Consider the following 20061-nt stretch of genomic DNA (forward strand, 5'->3'; position numbering starts at 1 on the left):
CCCTGGCCCGGGAGTGGGTTTACCAGCAGAAGAGAGGGCGGAGACACCCTTACGTTGACTGCTTGACTCAGTGAAGGAGACAGGAGTCTGCTCTGCTCACAAGCCCATGTGACAAGCTGGCTGAGCAGGTCCCGTGCAGGAGCACCCACCGTGAGACCGGAGAGCAGCCTGCAGCAAAGGCTGGCATTCAGGGAGCGCTTGCGTATCGCCGGCGCCCTTTTCAGTGCTTCACCTTTAAATCTTCCTCGCAACCCTGCCTGGGTTGGTGGGGGCAGGCTCCGCTCTGTCCATTTTCAGGCTGGGAGAAGAGGGCCCAGAGAGGTACAGGTACTTGTTTAAGGTCACACAGCTGGAAGGAGGCAGCGCTGGGATTCGCACCCAGGCAGTCTGGCTCTAGCACAGATGGGCTTCACACCATCTTCCACTGCTTTCCAGAGAGAAACTTCTAGACCAGGTGTTCGAGCGATGCTGACTCGAGGCCTTTCAGAATCTGACCAGGTGATTTGCGTATCTTTTTCTTTTTCAAGCAATTTGAAGAAAGTCAAGGCCGGACCAGTAGCAAAACAGCCTTTTATCAGGCGCTGCAGAACTCCCTGGGCGGCGAGGCCGCGGACGCCGGCGTGCAGGCCGCGGCCACGTGGTACTACTCCCTGGACCACGACTCGGACGACTACGCCTCCTTCTCCCGCGCCCTGGAGCAGGCCACGCGGTGAGTCCCCCGGGCGTGCGGGCCTGCCTCCACCGGGCGTGGGGATGCTCAGGCCTCCAGGGGAGAACCGGGGCACGGTGCCGGTGCTTTTCGCTGCCTCCTTCATTCAGTCCAAGGTGCGGGCTGCCTGCCCGCATGGGGGAGACTCGAGGGGTGACCCAGTCCTTCCCTCCATGGTGCTTGCGCCTGCTGTATACACCCTGCACATAGAAGCTGAGCTCAGCTATTGCTGATGGAGCACCAGGGAGGGGGGCGCTTGGTGCAGAAGGGACAGCCCAACCCAGCAGAGAGGACCCCACGTCCTCCAATCCAGTGGTCTGGACCTAGACTACCCTTGAGAACCATGTAGGGAGCACTCGAAGGGTGGGGCAAGAGCCCAGGCCTCATAAGCACTGGTATACATCTCTCAGATGGTTAAAAGTTCACCTGCAGTATAGGAGACCTGAGTTCAATTCCTGGGTCAGGAAGATCCCCTGGAGGATGAAATGGCAACCCACATCAGCATTCTTGCCTGGAGAATCCCATGGACAGAGGAGCCTGGCGGGCTATAGTCCATGGGGTTGCAAAGAGTCTGACAGGATGGAGTGACTAAGCATGAAATGTATTTCAAGGGTCCCCCAAGTGACTCTGCTTTGTGGCCAGAATTCACCTTGCACAGGAAACACAGGCCTAGACAGGGGAAGTTTTGTGCCTGACGTCACACCTAGAATAGAGGACACAGGGCTTCTAAGGCCATGCAACCCCTTCCCCAGGATGCTGCTTCTATGCTCACTGTTTATGGGTCTTGCTGCTCAGGTTCACTGCTTCCAGCTTCCTTTCCTGGGGAAGTCTGCCCAGGTCCCCCACCCAGGAGTGGTTAGTGGATGCCCCCCACCCATGGCAGCCTCTGCCGTCCCCAGACCATCCCTCTCTCTCATCACAGTCAAGAAACAGCCAGGTTCCGTTTCTCTCTGCCTGCGGAGCCCCCGGGATGAGACCACAGCGGGGACTCTAGCTCTCGGGTCACCTGTGAGGCCCCCTGGGCATGGTCTGGTTCCCTGGCAGGCCCCCTCCATGAGGGGAGAACGTGGTCAGGGGGGTTCCGGCATCCTGTGGCTTCTTTCCTGTCCTCGGGGAGGTCCACGCTGGCCCTCGCTCTCTGTCCCTGGGGACAGAGCTGCTGTCGAGGCTCAGAGGCCCCTACTGAACTTGCTTGTGATGGAAAGAGCTGGACTGAAGGGTGCTGAGACGCGCTTCCCTGCTTGGTCTCTCTGCCCAGGAGCCTACGGTTTCCAATCAGAGCATCATTGGCTCTGAATAAAACTTTGTACCATCCCCTGGGACCTTGGGGACCAAGAAGGCTCTAATTTTCCCTCCAATGGAGAGTTCAGCTTTGAACCCTTTGAACCAAATGGCCAGCAGCTGTTCCTGGAGGCCCAGTCCCAGAATGGACCCTAAGGGCTCACAGGTGTCCGACTCCTGGGCCCTGAGACGCTCACAGCCACGTCGGGACTGGCTCAGATCCATGTTGTGGAAAGAACTCAGGATAGAGTTCAGAAACCCATGTTCCTTCCTGTTCCATCTTTAGCCTGTATCTGTCTTTGAGAGCAATCCATGAGCCGGGGGCAGGAGCGGAGATCTGGAGATCTAAGGGAGGGCAGGTAACCCAGGAAGGCTTCACTTCTGAGGTGGACTCCAGATCTCCCACAGGTCCGGCCCTCTTTCCCTCCTGGCAAGACTGAGGCAACAGCCTCCATGGGCCTCCCTGCCTCCAGTGTCCTCATCACAGTGCTACCAGGTGGGCCTCTCTGGAGGTCTGCTCCCACCCCTGTCCTGCTCACTGCTCCTCAGGGACCCACAAGCTGAAGAGGGCTGCCTCCATCTGCACTTCCAGACTCACCCCGCCAGCCATGTGCTCTTTGAGAACCTTCCCTGTGAGCCCTAGAGGTGCTGGTCTCCACCTCCAGAGGAGGGGTAGGCAGCCCTCCTCAGTGATGGACTTCCGTGAGTCCATCACTTACCAGAATCTCTGCAGCGTCGGGCTCACGGGCCCCGTTTCTCAGCTGAGGATGTGGAGTGTCAAGGAGACGTGGAGATACTGTGTGGGATTCAAAGCCCGGTGGTCCCAGACCCTTGAGGTCTCCATCTCCTTTTTAAATGCATGATTATGTTCAGCTCCACAGTGTATTGTATTTATTTGACTATAAGATGTTTTGTTCCCAAGTTTTTGGGTAAAATTGATGTTCTGGGAAGATGATGCTCCCACGGGTCGCTTGACCCTGAGATGCGTCGTATGGACCACAGCGTGTGATCGTGGCCATCCATGAAGCAGGCTGGACTGTGCAGGGGGCCCAGCTGGGGCAAGAGGAAAGCCGGGGGTACGAGGAGCAGGCGTGTTCTCTGCTGCTGTGTGCAGAGGGGCTGGTCGCCCAGGGACCCTCGCCTGGGAGAGACCTTTACCCAGCACTGTTGTCTATAGAGCTGGGCATGGCTAGACACCCCCTCTGTCTTCCTCTCACCAGAGACTACTTTATCATCTGCCCTGTGATCGACATGGCCAGCCACTGGGCAAGGACGGTCCGAGGAAACGTCTTCATGTACCACGCTCCAGAAAGCTACAGCCACAGCAGGTAAGGTGGCCCTGTGGCCACGGTGGGTGTGGGCATGTGAAGGGAATCTGGCCGAGGGGCCCTGTCACTTCTGCGGTCCACAGGGTAACAGAGAACAGAGTGCAGGACCGCCATACAACTCCTGGTTCAATGACATGGAACACCTCGCTTAACTTTTCTGAGCCTTAGTTTTCTCATCTGAAAAATGGGTAGAATAGTAATCGCTGCTCTATCTCACAGCACTGTGGGAAGGGCATGTAGGATAAAAGATGTAGAAAGCAGTTTGCGATTGCAACATTAGCTATTCATTGGTTGACCTGGCTTGGGAGGAGGAGCCATCTTTATTAATCCTATATGTTTGTGCCTCTAAAAACTGAACAGTTAGCTTAATATAAGAAAATGACTTTCCAAAGTATAAAAAGATTTTTTGCAACAAAAGGAAATCATGATCACCTAGAGATACCATGTCCTAAACTCTAGAACCTCTAAATGTGACCTCTTAAGGAAAAAGGGGCTTGTAGATGTGAATAAACTAGGGAACCTGATGTGAAAAAACTATCCTGAATTATCCCAAAGGATCCTAAATGCATTCACAAGTGTCCTTGTAAGAGGGAGGTGGGGAGATTTGCTACACATAGAAGAGGAGGAAGCAGAGCTTGAGTGATACACATATAAACCAGGAAATCCCAGCACCTCCAGAGTTGGAGGCATAAGGCATGGCTTCTTCTCTGGAGCCTCCAGAGGCAGCATGGCCCTGCCCATATCTGGATTTGGGCTCAATAAATCCGGTTTTGTCTCCAGAACCGTGAGACAGTAAATTTCTGTTACTACAAGTCACCAGAGTTTACAGTAATTTGTTACAGCAACTACAAGAAACTAATGCAGTCTCCCAAATATTCTAGTTTTCCTAAGCAAGCACTCACTGTTTACCTGGCTTCCCTTGACAGGTTTTTCAATTTGTAACACTGCACAGAATGTCTGGTAAAGAATTTTCCTGCAATGCAGGAGACCAGGTTGGATCCCTGGGTTGGAAAGATCCCCTGGAGAAGGGCATGGCAACCCACTCCAGTATTCTTGCCTAGAGAATCCCATGGACAGAGGAGCCTGGCAGGCTACAGTCCATGGGGTCGCAAAGAGTCGGACACGACTGATGGACTAACACACACACACACAACATCCATCTTTGTGAGGTCAGCAGTGTTGGGATGACCATCTGCATTTTACAGATAAAGAGTCTGAAGGTCAAGGAGCTTCACATGATTTCCCCAAGGTGGTTGGTTATAGAACAGTGAGCTACTCAGCTTCTCTGAGCCCCGGAGTTCTCTTTCCACGAAAATGTGCGGTTTCTCTGCTTAGAAGTATGTCAACCTGCTCCATTTCCTAGAGTCAAGCAACTGCCTCCAGGTTGGGGAAAGGAGAGTCGTGCCAGGCTAGGATTCTGCTGAGAAGGCAGTCAGTAGAGAAGGAAGAGGGTGGTGAGGACAGTTGAGGGTTTGGACAGAGATGAAAGGAAGCCTTGTAACCCCGTGGCCACCGCGTCCTGGGGGGCCGGGCGTGGGAAGTCGTTGGTAGAGTCTGCCTTGGCAGCACCTCCCACATGCCAGGGCTCTCAGGAATCCACGCCCAGTGCATTTCTTCAGTCTGGTCTGCCCTCCTCTCTTCTAAGGTAGAGGTTATAGCAGAAGTTGTGAGCCTCCAGAAGTAAGCTCATCAAAAGTCTTCAACATGTGCGTGTACTTTTGGACTCCAGAATTTTTTTTGATAATTTTTTTCATTTATTTATTTGTTTTTGACTGTGCTGGGTCTCCATTGCTGCATGGGCTTTTCCTCTAGTTGCAGCAAGTAGGGGCTACTCTCTAGTTGGGGTGCGCGGGCTTCACATTACGGTGGCTTCTCTGGCGGCGGAGCATAGGCTCTAGGGCACGTGGACTTCAGCAGTTGCAGCACTCAGGCTTAGAGTCCCTGAGGCATGTGGGATCTTCCCAGACCAGGGATTGAACCTGTGTCCCCTACATTGGCAGGTGGATTCTTTCTTTATCACTGAGCCACCAGGGGAAGCCTGGACTCTAGAATTTATAAGTGGCAAAAAAAGAACTGCACCTATTATATGAGCACAGAAACAATGAAAACAAACATAATGAAAAGATCCACAGGATTCTGGCCAGAATCAGTAAAAGCTTTGACCCCATCTGAATTTGTTTCCACCCTGGGTGGGGGCGGTTAGAACAATAGTTCTGGAGGCCCACAGTGCGGAATCAAGGCAGGGGGCAGGGCCACGCTCCCCCTGGAGGCTGGAGGGGTTGATCTGCTCCAGCCCTACCCCCACCCCCTGCTTCCCGGGAGCCTCAGGCATTTCTTGGCTAGTAGGTGAACATCTTTCCACTGTGCGTCTATGTGTAAATTTCTCCTTTTTGTAAGGACAGCAGTCCTACTGCACTAAGACCCACCCTAATGAGTTCCCTTTAACTTCGTTATCTCTGCAAAGACTTGGTTCCCAATGAAGGTCATATTCTGAGGTCCTAGAGGTAGGGGCTGCAACATGTCTTTTAAGGGGACCAGAATTCAATCCGAAGCACCACCCTTCTGAGTAATATGACAGCCCTGCCAAGGAGGCTCCTGAGGGACAGGAGTTCAAACCTGGCTGTTGAGGACTTAGGATGGGGTGGTCCTGGGAGGAGTGATCCTTGAACAGAGTCCAAGACATACCCTCTGTCTCCCGTGGCCACTTTGGGGCTCAGTGTTGCTGAAGAGCATTTTCATACCCTCCTGGGGACCAACAGATGGGGCTGGTCTGCAGAACCTCCCTTGAAAGGAAGACGTGTTTGTGCATCAGAGACACACAGTGCCTGCTGGGTCTTTACCGTCACAGCACCTCAGGGCCAAGAGGCCCTCCTGACGCAGAAAGGGCAGAGTAGGTGCTCAGGACGCCGTGCTGAAGGGCGGAAGCCGGTCCAACTACCTCCTCTAACAGGTGGGCAGCTGGCCTTCCCACTCTAGTCTATAGGCACCTTGGGGCTTAGTTTTGCCATCTGCAAAATGGGAATAAGGAGGTGAGAGAGGTCGGGAGTACTCAGCCTTAGCTGGGCTGTGTAGAGCCCTGGACCCAGGGTCCCTGAGAGAAGGACAGCAAGAAGGGGGTGAGGGGATCTGAGCCTCCTAGCCCCTTATCTCCATAACTGAGCTTAAGTGAAATTTCAAGGTCATGCAGTATAGAGAGATATGAAAAACATCTGGGCTCAGTCACCTTTAAGGCACCTTCTCACTCTCACATTCTATGAATTTTGAAGCAAAGAGACTCTGAGTCACTGATACATTTTAGAGACAGAGATGTTGCCAACTGTACAAAGGCAGAGAGTGTCCTGGTTAGAGCAGGGACTCTGGGCCAGCTGCCTAGTTAGAAACTTGTCTTATTAGCTCAGGAATCTAAAGCAAGTCACTTAATCTCCTTGGTGACAGTTTCTTCATCTGAAAATGGGAATGATAATAATAGTGTCTACTTCAGAGGGGTGCTATGATCATTTGTATATAGAATGGGACCTGGTAAACAGGAAATGGTGAGAGTGTCTCATTACTCTTGTCCATCAAAATGCATTCTTGACATCTTTCTAGGCATATATCATCTCTCCCACCACGACCGTAATACGGCTCCATCTATACAGTAGATGAATGAATGAATCACAGAAACTAACCCATTTAATTGTTGGCAAGTTTATCTTTTACTGCCTGAAAAGACATCTCTCTCATTCTGCCCTGGAGCTGTCACAGTCTCATTTATTTCTGGCTCAGATCTACAGACTTAAAATATATGTGCATGCCTTATGGTTTCAGCCATCTGTCTGGTACCTCCATTTCTATGAGCATATATTAGCTTTCCTGGCATAGCCAGAGAACAAAACACAATAAATTACCACTTTCTCACAGCCTCTTGTTAATTGATCACAGCACTGCTTGGTCCTCTACCTGTTTACCTGGATTGTAGATGAGATTTACATCTCTGAAATTCTGTGAGGAAAGAATAGGCATAATTGATGAGGGAGGACACAAAGAAATGAAAACCTACAGTATGAGAAGAAGGTGCAATTTTAAGATCCAGATTCAAAGAATCACAGACTATGTAAGATGATTTTGTCCAACTCATCTTACAGATAAAGAAACAAATGCTCAGAGGAGACTGGAATTATGTCCCAGTTACAGAGTCAGTAAGTGGCAGTCTGAACTCAAACTCTGTCTCCTACCCTTTCCCCAGTTTTCTTTCAGTTGTACCTACTTCAGCCTAAAACTTCTGAGTCCCTACATTGGCTAAGTTCACTTGCTGGCTGTGTGACTATGGACAAGATGCTTAACCTCTCTGAGCCTCAGTGCATCTTCCTCTATACAAGGGAGAGTGATAATGCATGTCCCATAGGGATACTGGGAGGGTTCAGGGAGAGAAAACCTGCATCTGGGGTGTGTGTGTGTGTGCGTGTGTGTGTGTGTGTGTGTACCTACAATGATATCTAGCAGCTTTGCTTCCAAGACTGTTGACATGAGAACACAACTTACACTCTTTAAAACTATTGACATGAATCCTTCCTCGGTGATCAATGCAAAGAAACAGAGGAAAGCAATAAAATGGGAAAGATCTCTTCAAGAAAATTAGAGATACCAAGGGAACATTTTATGCAAATATGGGCACAATAAAGGTCAGAAATGGTAGGGACCTAACAGAAGCAGAAGATATTAAAAAGAGGTGGCGAGAATACACAGAAGAACTGTACAAAAATGATCTTCACGACCCAGATAATCACGATGGTGTGATCACTCACCTAGAGCCAGACATCCTGGAGTATGAAGTCAAGTGGGCCTTAGGAAGCATCACTATGGACAAAGTTAGTAGAGGTGATGGAATTCCAGTTGAGCTATTTCAGATCCTAAAAGATGATGCTGTGAAAGTGCTGCAGTCAGTATGCCAGCAAATTTGGAAAACTCAGCAGTGGCCACAGGACTGGAAAAGGTCCGTTTTCATTCCAATCCCAAAGAAAGGCAACATCAAAGAATGTTTGAACTACTGCACAGTTGCACTCATCTCACATGCTAGCAAAGTAATGCTCAAAATTCTCCAAACCAGGCTTCAATAGTATGTGAACGGTGAACTTCCAGATGTTCAAGCTGGATTTAGAAAAGGCAGATGAACCAGAGATCAAATTGCCAACATCTGTTGGATCATCGAAAAAGCAAGAGAGTTCCAGAAAAACATCTACTTCTGCTTTATTGACCATGCCAAAGCCTTTGACTGTGTGTACCACAACAAACTGTGGAAAATTCTCAGAGATAGAAATACCAGACCACCTAACCTGCCTCCTGAGAAATCTGTATGCAGGTCAAGAAGCAGCACTTAGAACTGTACATGGAACAACAGACTGGTTCCAAATCGGGAAAGGAGTATGTCAAGGCTGTATATTGTCACCCTGCTTATTTAACTTATATGCAGAGTGCATCATGTGAAATGCTGGGCTGGATGAAGCACAAGCTGGAATCAAGATTGCTGGGAGAAATATCAATAACCTCAGATATGCAGGTGACACCACCCTTATGGCAGAAAGCAAAGAACTAAAGAGTCTCTTGATGAAAGTGAAAAAGGAGAGTGCAAAAACTGGCTTAAAACTCAACATTCAGAAAACTAAGATCATGGCATCCAATCCCATCTACTCATGGAAAATAGATGGGAAAACAATGAAAACAGTGAGAGACTTTATTTTTGGGGGGCTCCAAAATCACTGCAGATGGTGACTGCAGCCATGAAATTAAAAGATGCTTGCTTCTTGGAAGAAAAGCTATGACCAACCTAGACAGCATATTAAAAAGCAGAGACATTATTTTGCCAACAAATGTCTGTCTAGTCAAAGCTATGGTTTTTCCAGTAGTCATGTGTGGATGTGAGAGTTGGACTATAAAGAAAGCTGAGCGCCGAAGAATTGATGCTTTTGAACTGTGGTGTTGGAGAAGACTCTTGAGAGTTCCTTGGACTGCAAGGAGATCCAACCAATCCATCCTAAAGATCAGTCCTGGGTGTTCATTGGAAGGACTGATGTTGAAGCTGAAACTCCAATACTTTGGCCACCTGACGTGAAGAGCTGACTCATTTGAAAAGACCCTGATGCTGGGATCTTTCAATCTTTTGAAGGCGGGAGGAGAAGGAGACGACAGAGGATGAGATGGTTGGATGGCATCACCAACTCAATGAACATGAGTTTGAGCAAGTTCTTGGAGTTGGTGATGGACGGAGAAGCCTGGCATGCTGCAGTCCATGGGGTCACAAAGAGTTGGACACACCTGAGTGACTGAACCTAACTGAACACAACTTAAAATGTTCCTTTTGCTCAGTTCTGCTCACTGCAGAGATTTTGAGCCAGTTTCCTCCATGGCTCCATCTATATAGCCTATTGTTTCAGGAAGAGGAATTTTCAGTGATGACTGTAATCTAGGGTTTCTCAACTTGAACTCTGTTGACATTTCAGGCCGGATAACTCTTTGGCATAGAGGCTGTCCTGTGCATTGCATGCTGATGAGCAGAGTTTACCAGCAACTCTGGCCTCCACTCATTCAATGCCAGAAGCACCTTCCCAGTTGTGATAACTAAATATGTCTCCACACATGGCCACTGTTCCTCAGGGGCCAAAATGGTCCTCAGTTGATAAACACTGCCAGCATCCCTCAAAACCAGTTATCACTAAGAGCACTGGAGGGAAGTGTGACCCCATCCCTGAATGAGCACAAGACCAACCCACCCCCAGATACCATCCCTGGCCCCACAGACTCTCAGGCAGACCACAGTGCACCACCCAACCAGAACATTTGGCGCTTCTATTACAAAGCCCTGGAAAGATGACAGGCTCTCTTTGGTGGTCACATCAGGCAGGGCCCTGGCCTGCTGTCCACTCCTGCATCTCAGGCCATGGGCGTTGTCTCTCTTGCCCAGCTGCCTCTAAGCATCACCTCCCACACTCTGCGGGGACTCTTGCCTCCCTGCCAGTCCCAGCTTCACCATCTTGTTGACTATGGTTGATGTCTTTCTCTCTAACCAGCTCCTCCCAAAGGACACACTTGCCGAGTATCTTCCCAGAACGGGCCCCCACTTTATTCTCTGCCGCTTATGAGCAAAGGACTCCCCTGTGACCGACCCATGTTTGGGGGATCCTCTCCAAACCTTCCTCTAGGAGCCAGGCCCCAGCAAGCATAGCAGGGAGCATTGGCGTTTTCTCTGATACTGCCTGTCCTTAGGGGGCTCGACCTGGTTCTGTCTCGTGCTGTGTGCCTCTTGCCAGTGACAGCCTCTCTGAGCTTCAGTTTCCTCATCCGGAGATGGAGCTAGTAATAGTACTGACACATACAGGAGTATGTCAGGATCAAGTAAGACAAAGCATGCAAACAGCCTAGTTTGCTGCCTGGCGTAACGTTGGGACTCAGTAGGTGTTACTCATACTGCTTAATGTATGATCCTGGGAGAGCCCACGTTGCGATGAACAAGTGCTAGGAAGAGAGCAAGCACAGATAAAGTGGTTTTGGGGAACTGGCCACCGTGAGGGTTGCTGTGGCCACTTCAGAGAGGAGATAGAGGCCCGTGACCTTAAGCTTCCTGGCAGGTAGAGTCAGGTCATCATTCGCAGGGAAACTCCCCTCGGGACTGTGTGTGAGCCATCAGACTTGAATCGTGTGCTCTGTTCAGGTCCTTATTCCAGAGCTTTTGGACTCCAGGATCCTGAGACGTGATTCCCTTGTCTCTGCAGTGCAGTGCATTTAGAGAGCTGAGACTTGACTTTGAATGGGCGGTGGGGTCGGACTTTTGGGATTAAACACCTCTCCAAGCTCCACATAGGATGTTGGACCGTTCTTTACCTTTGGGAGAAGCAAATTCAGTGTAGAAGAACACATCCTTGGAGGTTAAACCGGCTAGGATGTTAATCCTATCTCTTCTGTTTGTTAGCTTCTGCATTTGAGCAAGTTCCTTCGCCTCAGTTTCCTCACCTAGAAAATGGGTATAGTTACATCTGCCTCATAGTGTGAAGATTCCTGTCAATATACATTAAATACTTGGCTGGTCAGTATTTGGGTCGTTTTCCTTTTAGGAAAAATAAGGTCTGAGGAAAAAAAAATCAAAATGACTAACGAAACAGTTATGTTTCTCCTTCACAAGTTGTCCCAACCCTGGAAAAACAAAGCCATCAATTCCAAACTCAAGACATTTTGTACACCACTGCATGTGCATTCTAGATGTTTCTGTGCATTCCAGGGGCCTTAACATTCCAGATTCACAGTCTTATCTTTCTAATTGATGTGTCTTGGTGGATTAGTTGAAATTAACAAACCAAAGAAAATATTAAGAGGCTGAATTCTTGAACTGAGTCCCTTGGCCTGGCTACATCCTGTGTGATTAACAAGATAATTTCCCAGTAAAGATGGAAATAAATCATTTTCTGACACTGAAGCCAGTCTCATGATATTATAAGGGCTTGTGCTATACATCCTTTTTAACACTGATTCAACAAATAACTACTGTCTTCTATACCGCAGATTCTTTGAGATGGAAATCCTAGAGATAGAGCAACTGCTAAGACAGAGAAGGGCTGCATTGTTGGGACTAACACTGTAATCATGGGCTAAGGCTGATAAGGGTCTAAGAGTAGGTTGCAAAGAATAGATGATAAATAAGTAGAGTAAGTTCTGATAATGGTAGTAGGAAGGAAAAAGGAAACAGGCTTGACATGTCAGGATAAAGAGGGATGGAGAACTGAAGTCTTTTGAAGAGGAGAAGAGTAGTTGGAGATGTGGGAGAAAAAGATGGGGTCTTGCAGTTCACATAGGAGCTTGCAAGCTGTGGCAGGCAGAGATATTATTGTATCTGAGTATGATAGGAAGGCATTGGAGATTTTTAAGATTATGTAGAATGCACATTGGTCTTTTCTTTCACACTCATAACACAACTCACTAAAAACCATTGGAAACCCTGTTATCCAATATTATGATCATTTAGTTAATCAGGAAAGTTAGCTAAAATGGGAACTTATGAAAAATGAATAAGGTATGTGTATGCCTTAAACATCTAATTTGAACTGTAAGCATATAAACATACATTTACTTGCCATGCTTCGTGCAGGGTCAAAAGTTTGAGTAGAAGATTCTCTCTTTGATTCTCTCTTTGAAATTTGTGCAAAACCAAAACCATAATGAAAGCTCTGTGATGTCCACTTTTGGTTTCTTGAAAGTGGGGCATCCACGAGATATGCAATGCATTTAATTCAGCTCTATAATTACAGTGAGAACTATAACAGGCACAAACAGATTAGCGAGGAACGCAGTTGGTTCTGGGTGGACACATAACTTCCTGGTGAGAATAGATGTCTTGGGCCAGGAAAGTTCAGCCTTTTCGAAGCAGCAGTTGTTATGCCTCATGTAGGGAATACAATGTCCGGGTTAACCCAGCAAGTCCTTTGAAAGTGTCACCTGTATTGCCAAAGCATATATCATCCAGCTCTGCTGGGCTTTAGGGAGCTATGGAAATATTGCAACTGTTTCATCTGGAGCCATGGATGGGGCTGTGTTATTTAAAGTATTGTATAGGGAATCCTTTTGTAAAACACAAGCCAAAGCATATAATTACTTCTTGATTAATTCATGGGCAGAATCTGAACTTTTGCATATTAGATTTGTGCAAAGAGAAGCACACTGGTAAGCTTCTACTTGTAAGTTATTTAACAACCCTTCAAAAAAAAAAAAAGGCCTAGGAAGCAGAAGGACTTTTATTCCTTCGTGTTCCCTAATTTCCTTTGGAGGAAGTTGTCAAGAGATGCTGGCTAAAGATGAGAAAAGGAGTATATTTTATGGGAATGAGGTCAACAAACTTCTTCCTGTAGACAGAACAACAAGGATAGAAATTCCTGTAACAGCCGGCTCTCAGATCAATCCAATCACATAGGCTGGAGTAATGGGCCTTTCAGCAGCCAAGCCTCTTCAACCTCCAGAAGGCAAACACGTGGTCTATTTATGTCAAGAAAGATCCTACCCATCCCCCCCTCACCCTGCTCCCCAGCACAGATCACTGTCCACAGGGCCCAGAATCAAGTGCATTCCTCTGGGAACAGCACCTCAGTCCTGCTCCCTAAGAAGCCCTGGTGTCCATGTGTGATGCTTCCCTTACTCTGGAAGCAGAGCTCAGGTCAGGAGCTTGTATGTGAATAGTCTCTGAAATATGACTTTGCTTTTGACTCGCTGGAATGCAGGCTTAGCCTCCCTACAAATCCAGCAGATTTTAGGTGAGCTGGTTGGCTAGAAGGTAAGGTCAGGCCTGGGGTGGGGTTGGGGGGTTAGGGTGCAATCTGTTAAAGGAAGCAGCCTTCCGTTCTTACTGGATAATTGCAGCCACCCTGCGATTTCTGTCCTAATCTGTCTTCCCAGCCTACTCCAGCAATGGTTCCCAAAGAGGTCAGCTGGTGACTGGCTTGTGGAGAGGTCACCGATGTCCCCCATTCTTTCAGATGTGGCCCTCAGTCCCTCTGGTCTCAGTTCTCACGCCTTTCACAGGACCAGAGCTGAAAGACCTTAATGAGCATGCACTCGAGTGGTTCCCAAACTTCCTGTTTTCCTGAATCAGGAAAAACCCCACTTTCATCTGTCAGCATGATGCGCTTCTCACAGTACACGAGGCCCAGATCTCTGGGGGCTCCGTCACCTGCCGCGGTTCCCACCTCTCTGTGCCAGGCCACCCCTCCCGTCCCGGCCTCCGCACGAAGTTCCAAACCCACTGTGATTCACACGCCCCGAGTCTCTGCTCAAACGCCTGTCTGTACTTTACCCCCTCTCTAGAGACCCCTACTCACCTTTCAAGGCAAGGTCAACCGTAATTTCTCCTGTCTGGCTTTCTACAAACTCCTCTCCATTCCCTGGCCTAAAATAAGTAGCATCACTTTTCTCTTTACAAAGCTTTGCCAATGATTCTATCATTTGGCATCTATTTATCTATCTGAATCTTACGCTTTGTAATGTTGGCTTCTCTGCACTTCCTGTCAGACTCCTAGCTCCATGACGGAAAGGCGGACTTAGTCCTCATTTACCGCCAGCACCTATTCTGAGCACAGCGCAGAGTAGGCCTTTGGCAAATGTGACTCAAGTGCAGTCCTGCCCCGACGTGCTGTGTTTGCAGCCATGCTCACTGAACTGTATTCACATCCTGAGCTCAGAGCCCACGTTATCCCCCGGGCGGGGAGCTGCTGGGTCCTTCCCCCGCTCTGGCTGTATGTACCGTGACCAACACCAGCAACAGTAGCTCTCGCTTGGGTGGGCTGTGCGCTCAGTCACTTCAGTTGTGCCTGACTCTTTGCAGCCCTGTGGACTGCAGCCCGCCAGGTTCCTCTGTCCATGGGGTTCCTCAGGCACGAATACTGGAGTGGGTGGCCATTTCCTCCTCCAGGGGATCTTCCTGACCCAGGGATCGAACCCAAGTCTCTTACGTCTTCTGCATTGGCAGGTGGGCTGTTTACCACTTGCGCCACCTGAGAAGCCCTTGCTTGGATGGCAATTTGTAATTTTTTAGAGGGACTTCCACCCACCATCAGTCTGTGAACACCTGGTGATACCACGGGGGAGGCTGAACAGGGGTGGAAAGACCCATCTCACAGGGAGAACAACCAAGAGTCGGAGGTGGAAGCAGGGTTTGAGCTGCGCTCACCCAGCCTGGGCAGGGAGTGTTTCCAGACCTCACATCCACATAGGACAGGGAGAAGATATCGACCTGGCCTGAGATCGGACAAGTGACTGTCATGTTAGGGAATCTTGGCGGGAGGATTGTTAGCAAATGACATCGAAAGGCTAAATCAAAGCAGCGTGCCCTGTACAACTGCCGCAGGTCTGGGTCTATGACCTGTCAGCGATCAAACCCAGGACAGAGCAAAGAAGCCAGATCAATAGGCCCGAACTGTCCGCCCCCAGCCTCAGCACTGCAGCCTCTCAGCTAGCGAGTTTCTTCTTTTACCTTGACAGTTCCTGGAGTGTCCTTCCATGTCTCCCTCTGCTGATAACCGAATCCAAATCCCTCTTCTTCCTCCAGAAGCTCGGGGGTTCTCAGGCCCAGACTCACCGAGGCCTTGGTCCTCCAATCCCAAATGCCTTTTTCCAAGGCTCCCCACCGCCTGCCCCTCCTCCAGATGTTTGCCGTCAACAGCTCGAAATAACTCCAGCATCCTGATAAAGATCAGCCCTGCTGAGGAAACAACAAAGCAAGCAACAAGACAAGCTCTCAGATTAAACAGATCAGATGGACTGGAAGGCCAGGCCTTCCCCCAAAGCAGTCAGTGCTCTGTAACCTTTGGGTGGTGGGCTGGAGCACCACCAGTGTGCACCTCTCTTCCCAACTCCATGTTTTATGATGTCTCTTTAGTAGTTTGGTACTGTCTACAGGCATGAGGGGGCTTCTCAGGTGACGTTAGTGGGAAAGAACCTGCCTGCTAATGCAGGAGACGTAAGGGACATGGGTTCGATCCCTGGGTTGGAAAGATCCCCTGGAGGAGGGCATGGCAACCCACTCTAGTGTTCTTGCCTGGAGAATCCCATGGACAGAGGAGCCTGGCAGGCTACAGTCCATAGGGTCGCAAAGAGTCAGACACAACTGTGGCGATTGAGCACACACACACACATGCATGGGCAGAAGACCGTGCACATTGGCAAAGGCCAAGGTTTAAGTGTTCACCAGCACACCATGGGCCCGTGATCTTCCCGGGAATGTGGTGGAAGCTGTGAAGCTTCTCCCAAGAAAGATGCGCATGCACACTGTCACAGCAGGTCACACCTAGTTTCAGGGAATTTGTGGTCCTCTGAAACCCTATAAGGGAAGCCCCAAGTTAAAGACCCTTACTCCTAGGCTTTCTGATGGTTCTTATAAGGTAAAGGAAATGGGATTGGGCACTGGAGCCAGAACTGCGCAAGAGGTTTGAAAATTGTTGTTGCTAAACCTCACTTAATGTTTGGAAGTGCAATTGCTTCACCCTTTTGCCGATGTGGACCCTGAAGCCTGGAGTGGTTATGGATCTTCTATAAGACTTCACAGGTACTAAGTGATGGAGTCAGGATCTGAACTCTGTTCATGACACCATTTGGAATGCAGCTTTCTTTGGAAGTAGTGATAGAAAGGCCACAATGGGAGGCAGAATATGGCCCCTCCAAATGTCCACATCCCGAATTCCCCAGGCTGTGGATACGTCATCTTATATGGTTAGGGGTCCTGGCAGATGTGATTAAGATTAAGGACCTTGAGTTGGGAGGTGATTCAGGAATCCCCAGGTGGGCTCGATCTAACGACGTGAGGTCCTCAAGGCCGGAGGGGTGCCAGAGGAGTGGGTCAGAGGGATGGGGGGAGAGGAGGACTCCACTGCGTGCTGTGGCTTTGAGGATGGAGGAAGAGGACCATGAACCATGGGATCTCAGTTCTGACACAGCCCCCGGCTCCCCACCCAGTGAGCAGGAAACAGGTCCTTCTGCAGGGACTCCCAGAGAAATGGAACCCACTGACCACTTGATTTTGGCCCAGGGAGACCCATGCTGGGCCTTTGAACTCCAGAACCTGCGAGATAGTACATTCCTGTTGTTTTAAGCCTCTTATTTAGTTGCTCAGCCATGTCCGACTCTTTGCGACCCCATAAACGGTAGCTCTCCAAACATTTTCCAGTTGAGAATACTGCAGTGGTTGTCATTTCTTCTTCCAGGGCCTCTTCCTGTCCCAGGGATCAAATCCTCGTCTCTCACATTGGCAGGCAGGTTCTTTACCACTGAGCCACCTGGGAAACCCTTCTTAGGGCAGCAGTAGGAAAGGAATAGAGCTACTTTCTCTGCAGGTGGCTCCCTTCCACACACCATCCAGGAGGAGCAGGCTGGGCTGGGGGTAACAGAGGGGAGAGGCTGACCCCTGAGACTCCAGGCCCCCCTCGTTCACCCACAACCTTTGAGAGGCACAGGCCTCGAGCACCCCAGTGGTGGGGGTGCTGACGGAGAAGCCCATGCCACGAGGCCAGGACAGCGGGCCTTGGAATCGCAGGCCTCGTCCCCGCATCGTTGCTGAGTTTCAGGGCCTTGGCAGGAAAATGACGTATTAGAGCCTCGGTTTTTGTCCAGTGTAAAACTCTGCAAATCACTCCACACCATCTACTCACAGGGATTGGGGATCATAAGGGTGAAAGGGACTGGCGAACTACCAAGTGTGGGCATAGGTGAGAGGTCTCTGTCGCCCTTGTCACAACATGAACACCTTTCTGGTGTTTTTTGTCCTGCGTTCCTTTCCCTTTCATGGGGCATTAGCACCCTGTAGTGGTCCTCAGCCCCCTCCCCTATAGGTAAAGTAGATGAAGACAGGATTTGGGGTCTGAGAGACAGCTTTGGACCCTGGCTCTCCTGTGACGTATCACCTTTCTGGGCCTTGGGTCATCACCTGCAAATGATGCACATGCTGCTCTTACTTCCTGGCTGGTCCTGAATGTTGCTGATCAAAGATCAACCACAGTTTCTGGCACATCACGGGTGCTTGGGAAACGGTAGCTGTGAACAGGGGCTGAGGAGAGCTGGCTGCTGAATGGTCCAGGTGGGGACTGCAGGCTCTGGGCTTTGTCTGAGCTTGACCGTGGGTGCTTTGTCACCGAACAAGGGGCTTGGTTCTTCGGGTCCCAGAACCTATAAATTCTGGTGCCACTTCCTCCTCCCTGCTCAGGACTGAAGGAAAGCTTACCTTGGTTCTAAGTGGATCAGGGTACCTGACAACAGCTGCAAAGAGACATCACCCTTTAGGACTGTTATTCTGAGCACCATTGGTCCTGGGGACTCAAACTGTCTCATGTTCCTTCTATGATGCCTTTCATGGAGGCACCAGAAACAGTGACAGATTTTCTTTTCTTGGGCTCCAAAATCACCGTGGACAGTGACTGCAGTTATGAAATTAAAAGATGCTTACTCCTTGGTAGAAAAGCTATGACAAACCTAGACAGCATATTAAAAAGCAGAGACATCACTTTGCCAACAAAGGTCCATATAGTCAAAGCTATGGTTTTTCCTGTAGTTGTGTACAGATGTGAATGTTGGACCATAAAGAAGGCTGAGCACTGAAGAATTGATGCTTTTGAATTTTGATACTGAAGACTCTTAAGAGTCCCTTGGGTAGCAAGGGATCAAACCAATCATTCCTAAAGGAAATCAACCCTGAATATTCACTGGAAGGACTGATACTGAAGATGAAGCTCCAACACTTTGGCCTCCTGATGCGAAGAGCCAACTCATTGGAAAAGAAGCTGATGCTGGGAAAGACTGAAGGCAGGAAGAGAAGGGGGCATCAGAGGATGAGGTGGTTAGATAGCATCATGGACTCAGTGGATATGAATCTGAGCAATCTTCCAGAGATAGTGGAGGACAGGGGAGCCTGGCATGCTGCAGTCCTTGGGGTCACAAAGTGTTGGACACAACTTAGCTACTGAACAATAAAAACCATAATCACAATAGTTCCCTGCATTTGTGAAACACTTGTTTTAATAGCCTCCACGTGCCATTGATGTGCTGATCTGTATTTCACAATGAAGAAGCTCAGCCTCAGAGACATCAATGACTCATCTAAAGTTACACGGGTGACAAGTGACAGATAGAGCAGGGTCTCAGCTAAGTGACTCAGTAGCGTGTCATTTCTTCTGTGCCCCGCTGCGAGTCACAAGTCTGATGGTCACAGGAGGCACTCTGGCTCTCGAGCCCCTAGGAAGTCCCCAGGCTAGACTGGGCACCAGGCCCCAGCCCCAACCTCAGGCCCGTGGGTCACGGCAGCTCCCAGCCTAAGCAGGTGAGGGACGGCAGAGAAGGCCCCTTATGCGCTTGAAATGTCCCCCTTCACATCCCTAATCTTGGGGGTCTCCCTTCCCATCTCTGGGGTCATCACAGTGGGTCACTCTGAGCCAGAGTCCACTGTCTAGTCACACATCTTTGCGTCTTGCTTTAGAGCAGTTTAGTCTCTGTACAAATTGCCTTTACATGAGAGTCATGTAATCTAAGCCCTTTCCCAGGACCAGCACTGGGCCTATCTGCCCATTGTACCAGCACTGATGACAATCACTGGTGACTCTGTTCCCCTGCTCAGAGATGCCGCTGACACCTCAAAGATGGTTGATTAAATCTGGAAGTAGAATGATGGATGAGAAGGAAGTGGGCCACGCTTTCAAGTACCTACTGCATCCCCCATCTTATTTCAGACTTCACTGCAGCCATGTGTAGCAGGCATTTCACACTCATTCCAAAGATGACAAAACAGGAAATCAGGGCGGTCAAGCACTTTTTGAGAAATCGCTCGGCTTGAAAGCAGAGAAGCCAAGACCAGGGACAGTGTCCTTGGGCCACTCCACTCAGGTCTTTTGTTAGCATCATGCCTTCTTAGCAGTGTTCTTGACCCAACTCTCCTGGTCAAGTTACTGCTGTCTCTGAGTAAGTCAGGAAACCTCTCTGAACTTCATATTCCTCATCTATAAAGTTAAGAAATTGGCTCTCGTGATAAATTGGGCCAAGTGCAAGGTCAGAGAACACGGCCTCCCCACAAGACCACGCTCATTTCTGAGGACAAGTGCAAATTTGGGGGGTTCCCCAAACCACCTTTTGGTTTGAAAATTCACTGGAAGGACTCACAGACCTCATGGAAAGCTGCTGTAGTCATGGTTGAGGTTGTCACAAGGAAAGGATGTAGATTAAGATCAGGCAAAGGAAGAGAGGCAGAGCCCAGAG

General features: G+C 49.4%; 1 protein-coding gene and 1 long non-coding RNA gene across 2 annotated transcripts in view; one reads left to right on the plus strand and one right to left on the minus strand.

Moving 5' to 3' along the window:
* The window catches only part of TG (thyroglobulin), a 235697-nt gene that overhangs the window by 211245 nt on the left and 4391 nt on the right, over positions 1–20061 (plus strand). The window contains exons 44-45 of the mRNA XM_043483790.1: positions 528–709; positions 3211–3318. Coding sequence (XP_043339725.1) covers positions 528–709; positions 3211–3318 — 290 coding nt within the window. The remainder of the gene's footprint in view (positions 1–527; positions 710–3210; positions 3319–20061) is intronic.
* The window catches only part of LOC122451189, a 30469-nt gene that overhangs the window by 2369 nt on the left and 8039 nt on the right, over positions 1–20061 (minus strand). The window contains exons 2-3 of the long non-coding RNA XR_006272336.1: positions 15302–15526; positions 6004–6101 (exon numbers count right to left, since the gene is read on the minus strand). This is a non-coding gene — a long non-coding RNA (uncharacterized LOC122451189). The remainder of the gene's footprint in view (positions 1–6003; positions 6102–15301; positions 15527–20061) is intronic.

This window comes from Cervus canadensis, chromosome 12 (assembly GCF_019320065.1).
Source record: "Cervus canadensis isolate Bull #8, Minnesota chromosome 12, ASM1932006v1, whole genome shotgun sequence".
Taxonomy (NCBI): domain Eukaryota; kingdom Metazoa; phylum Chordata; class Mammalia; order Artiodactyla; family Cervidae; genus Cervus; species Cervus canadensis.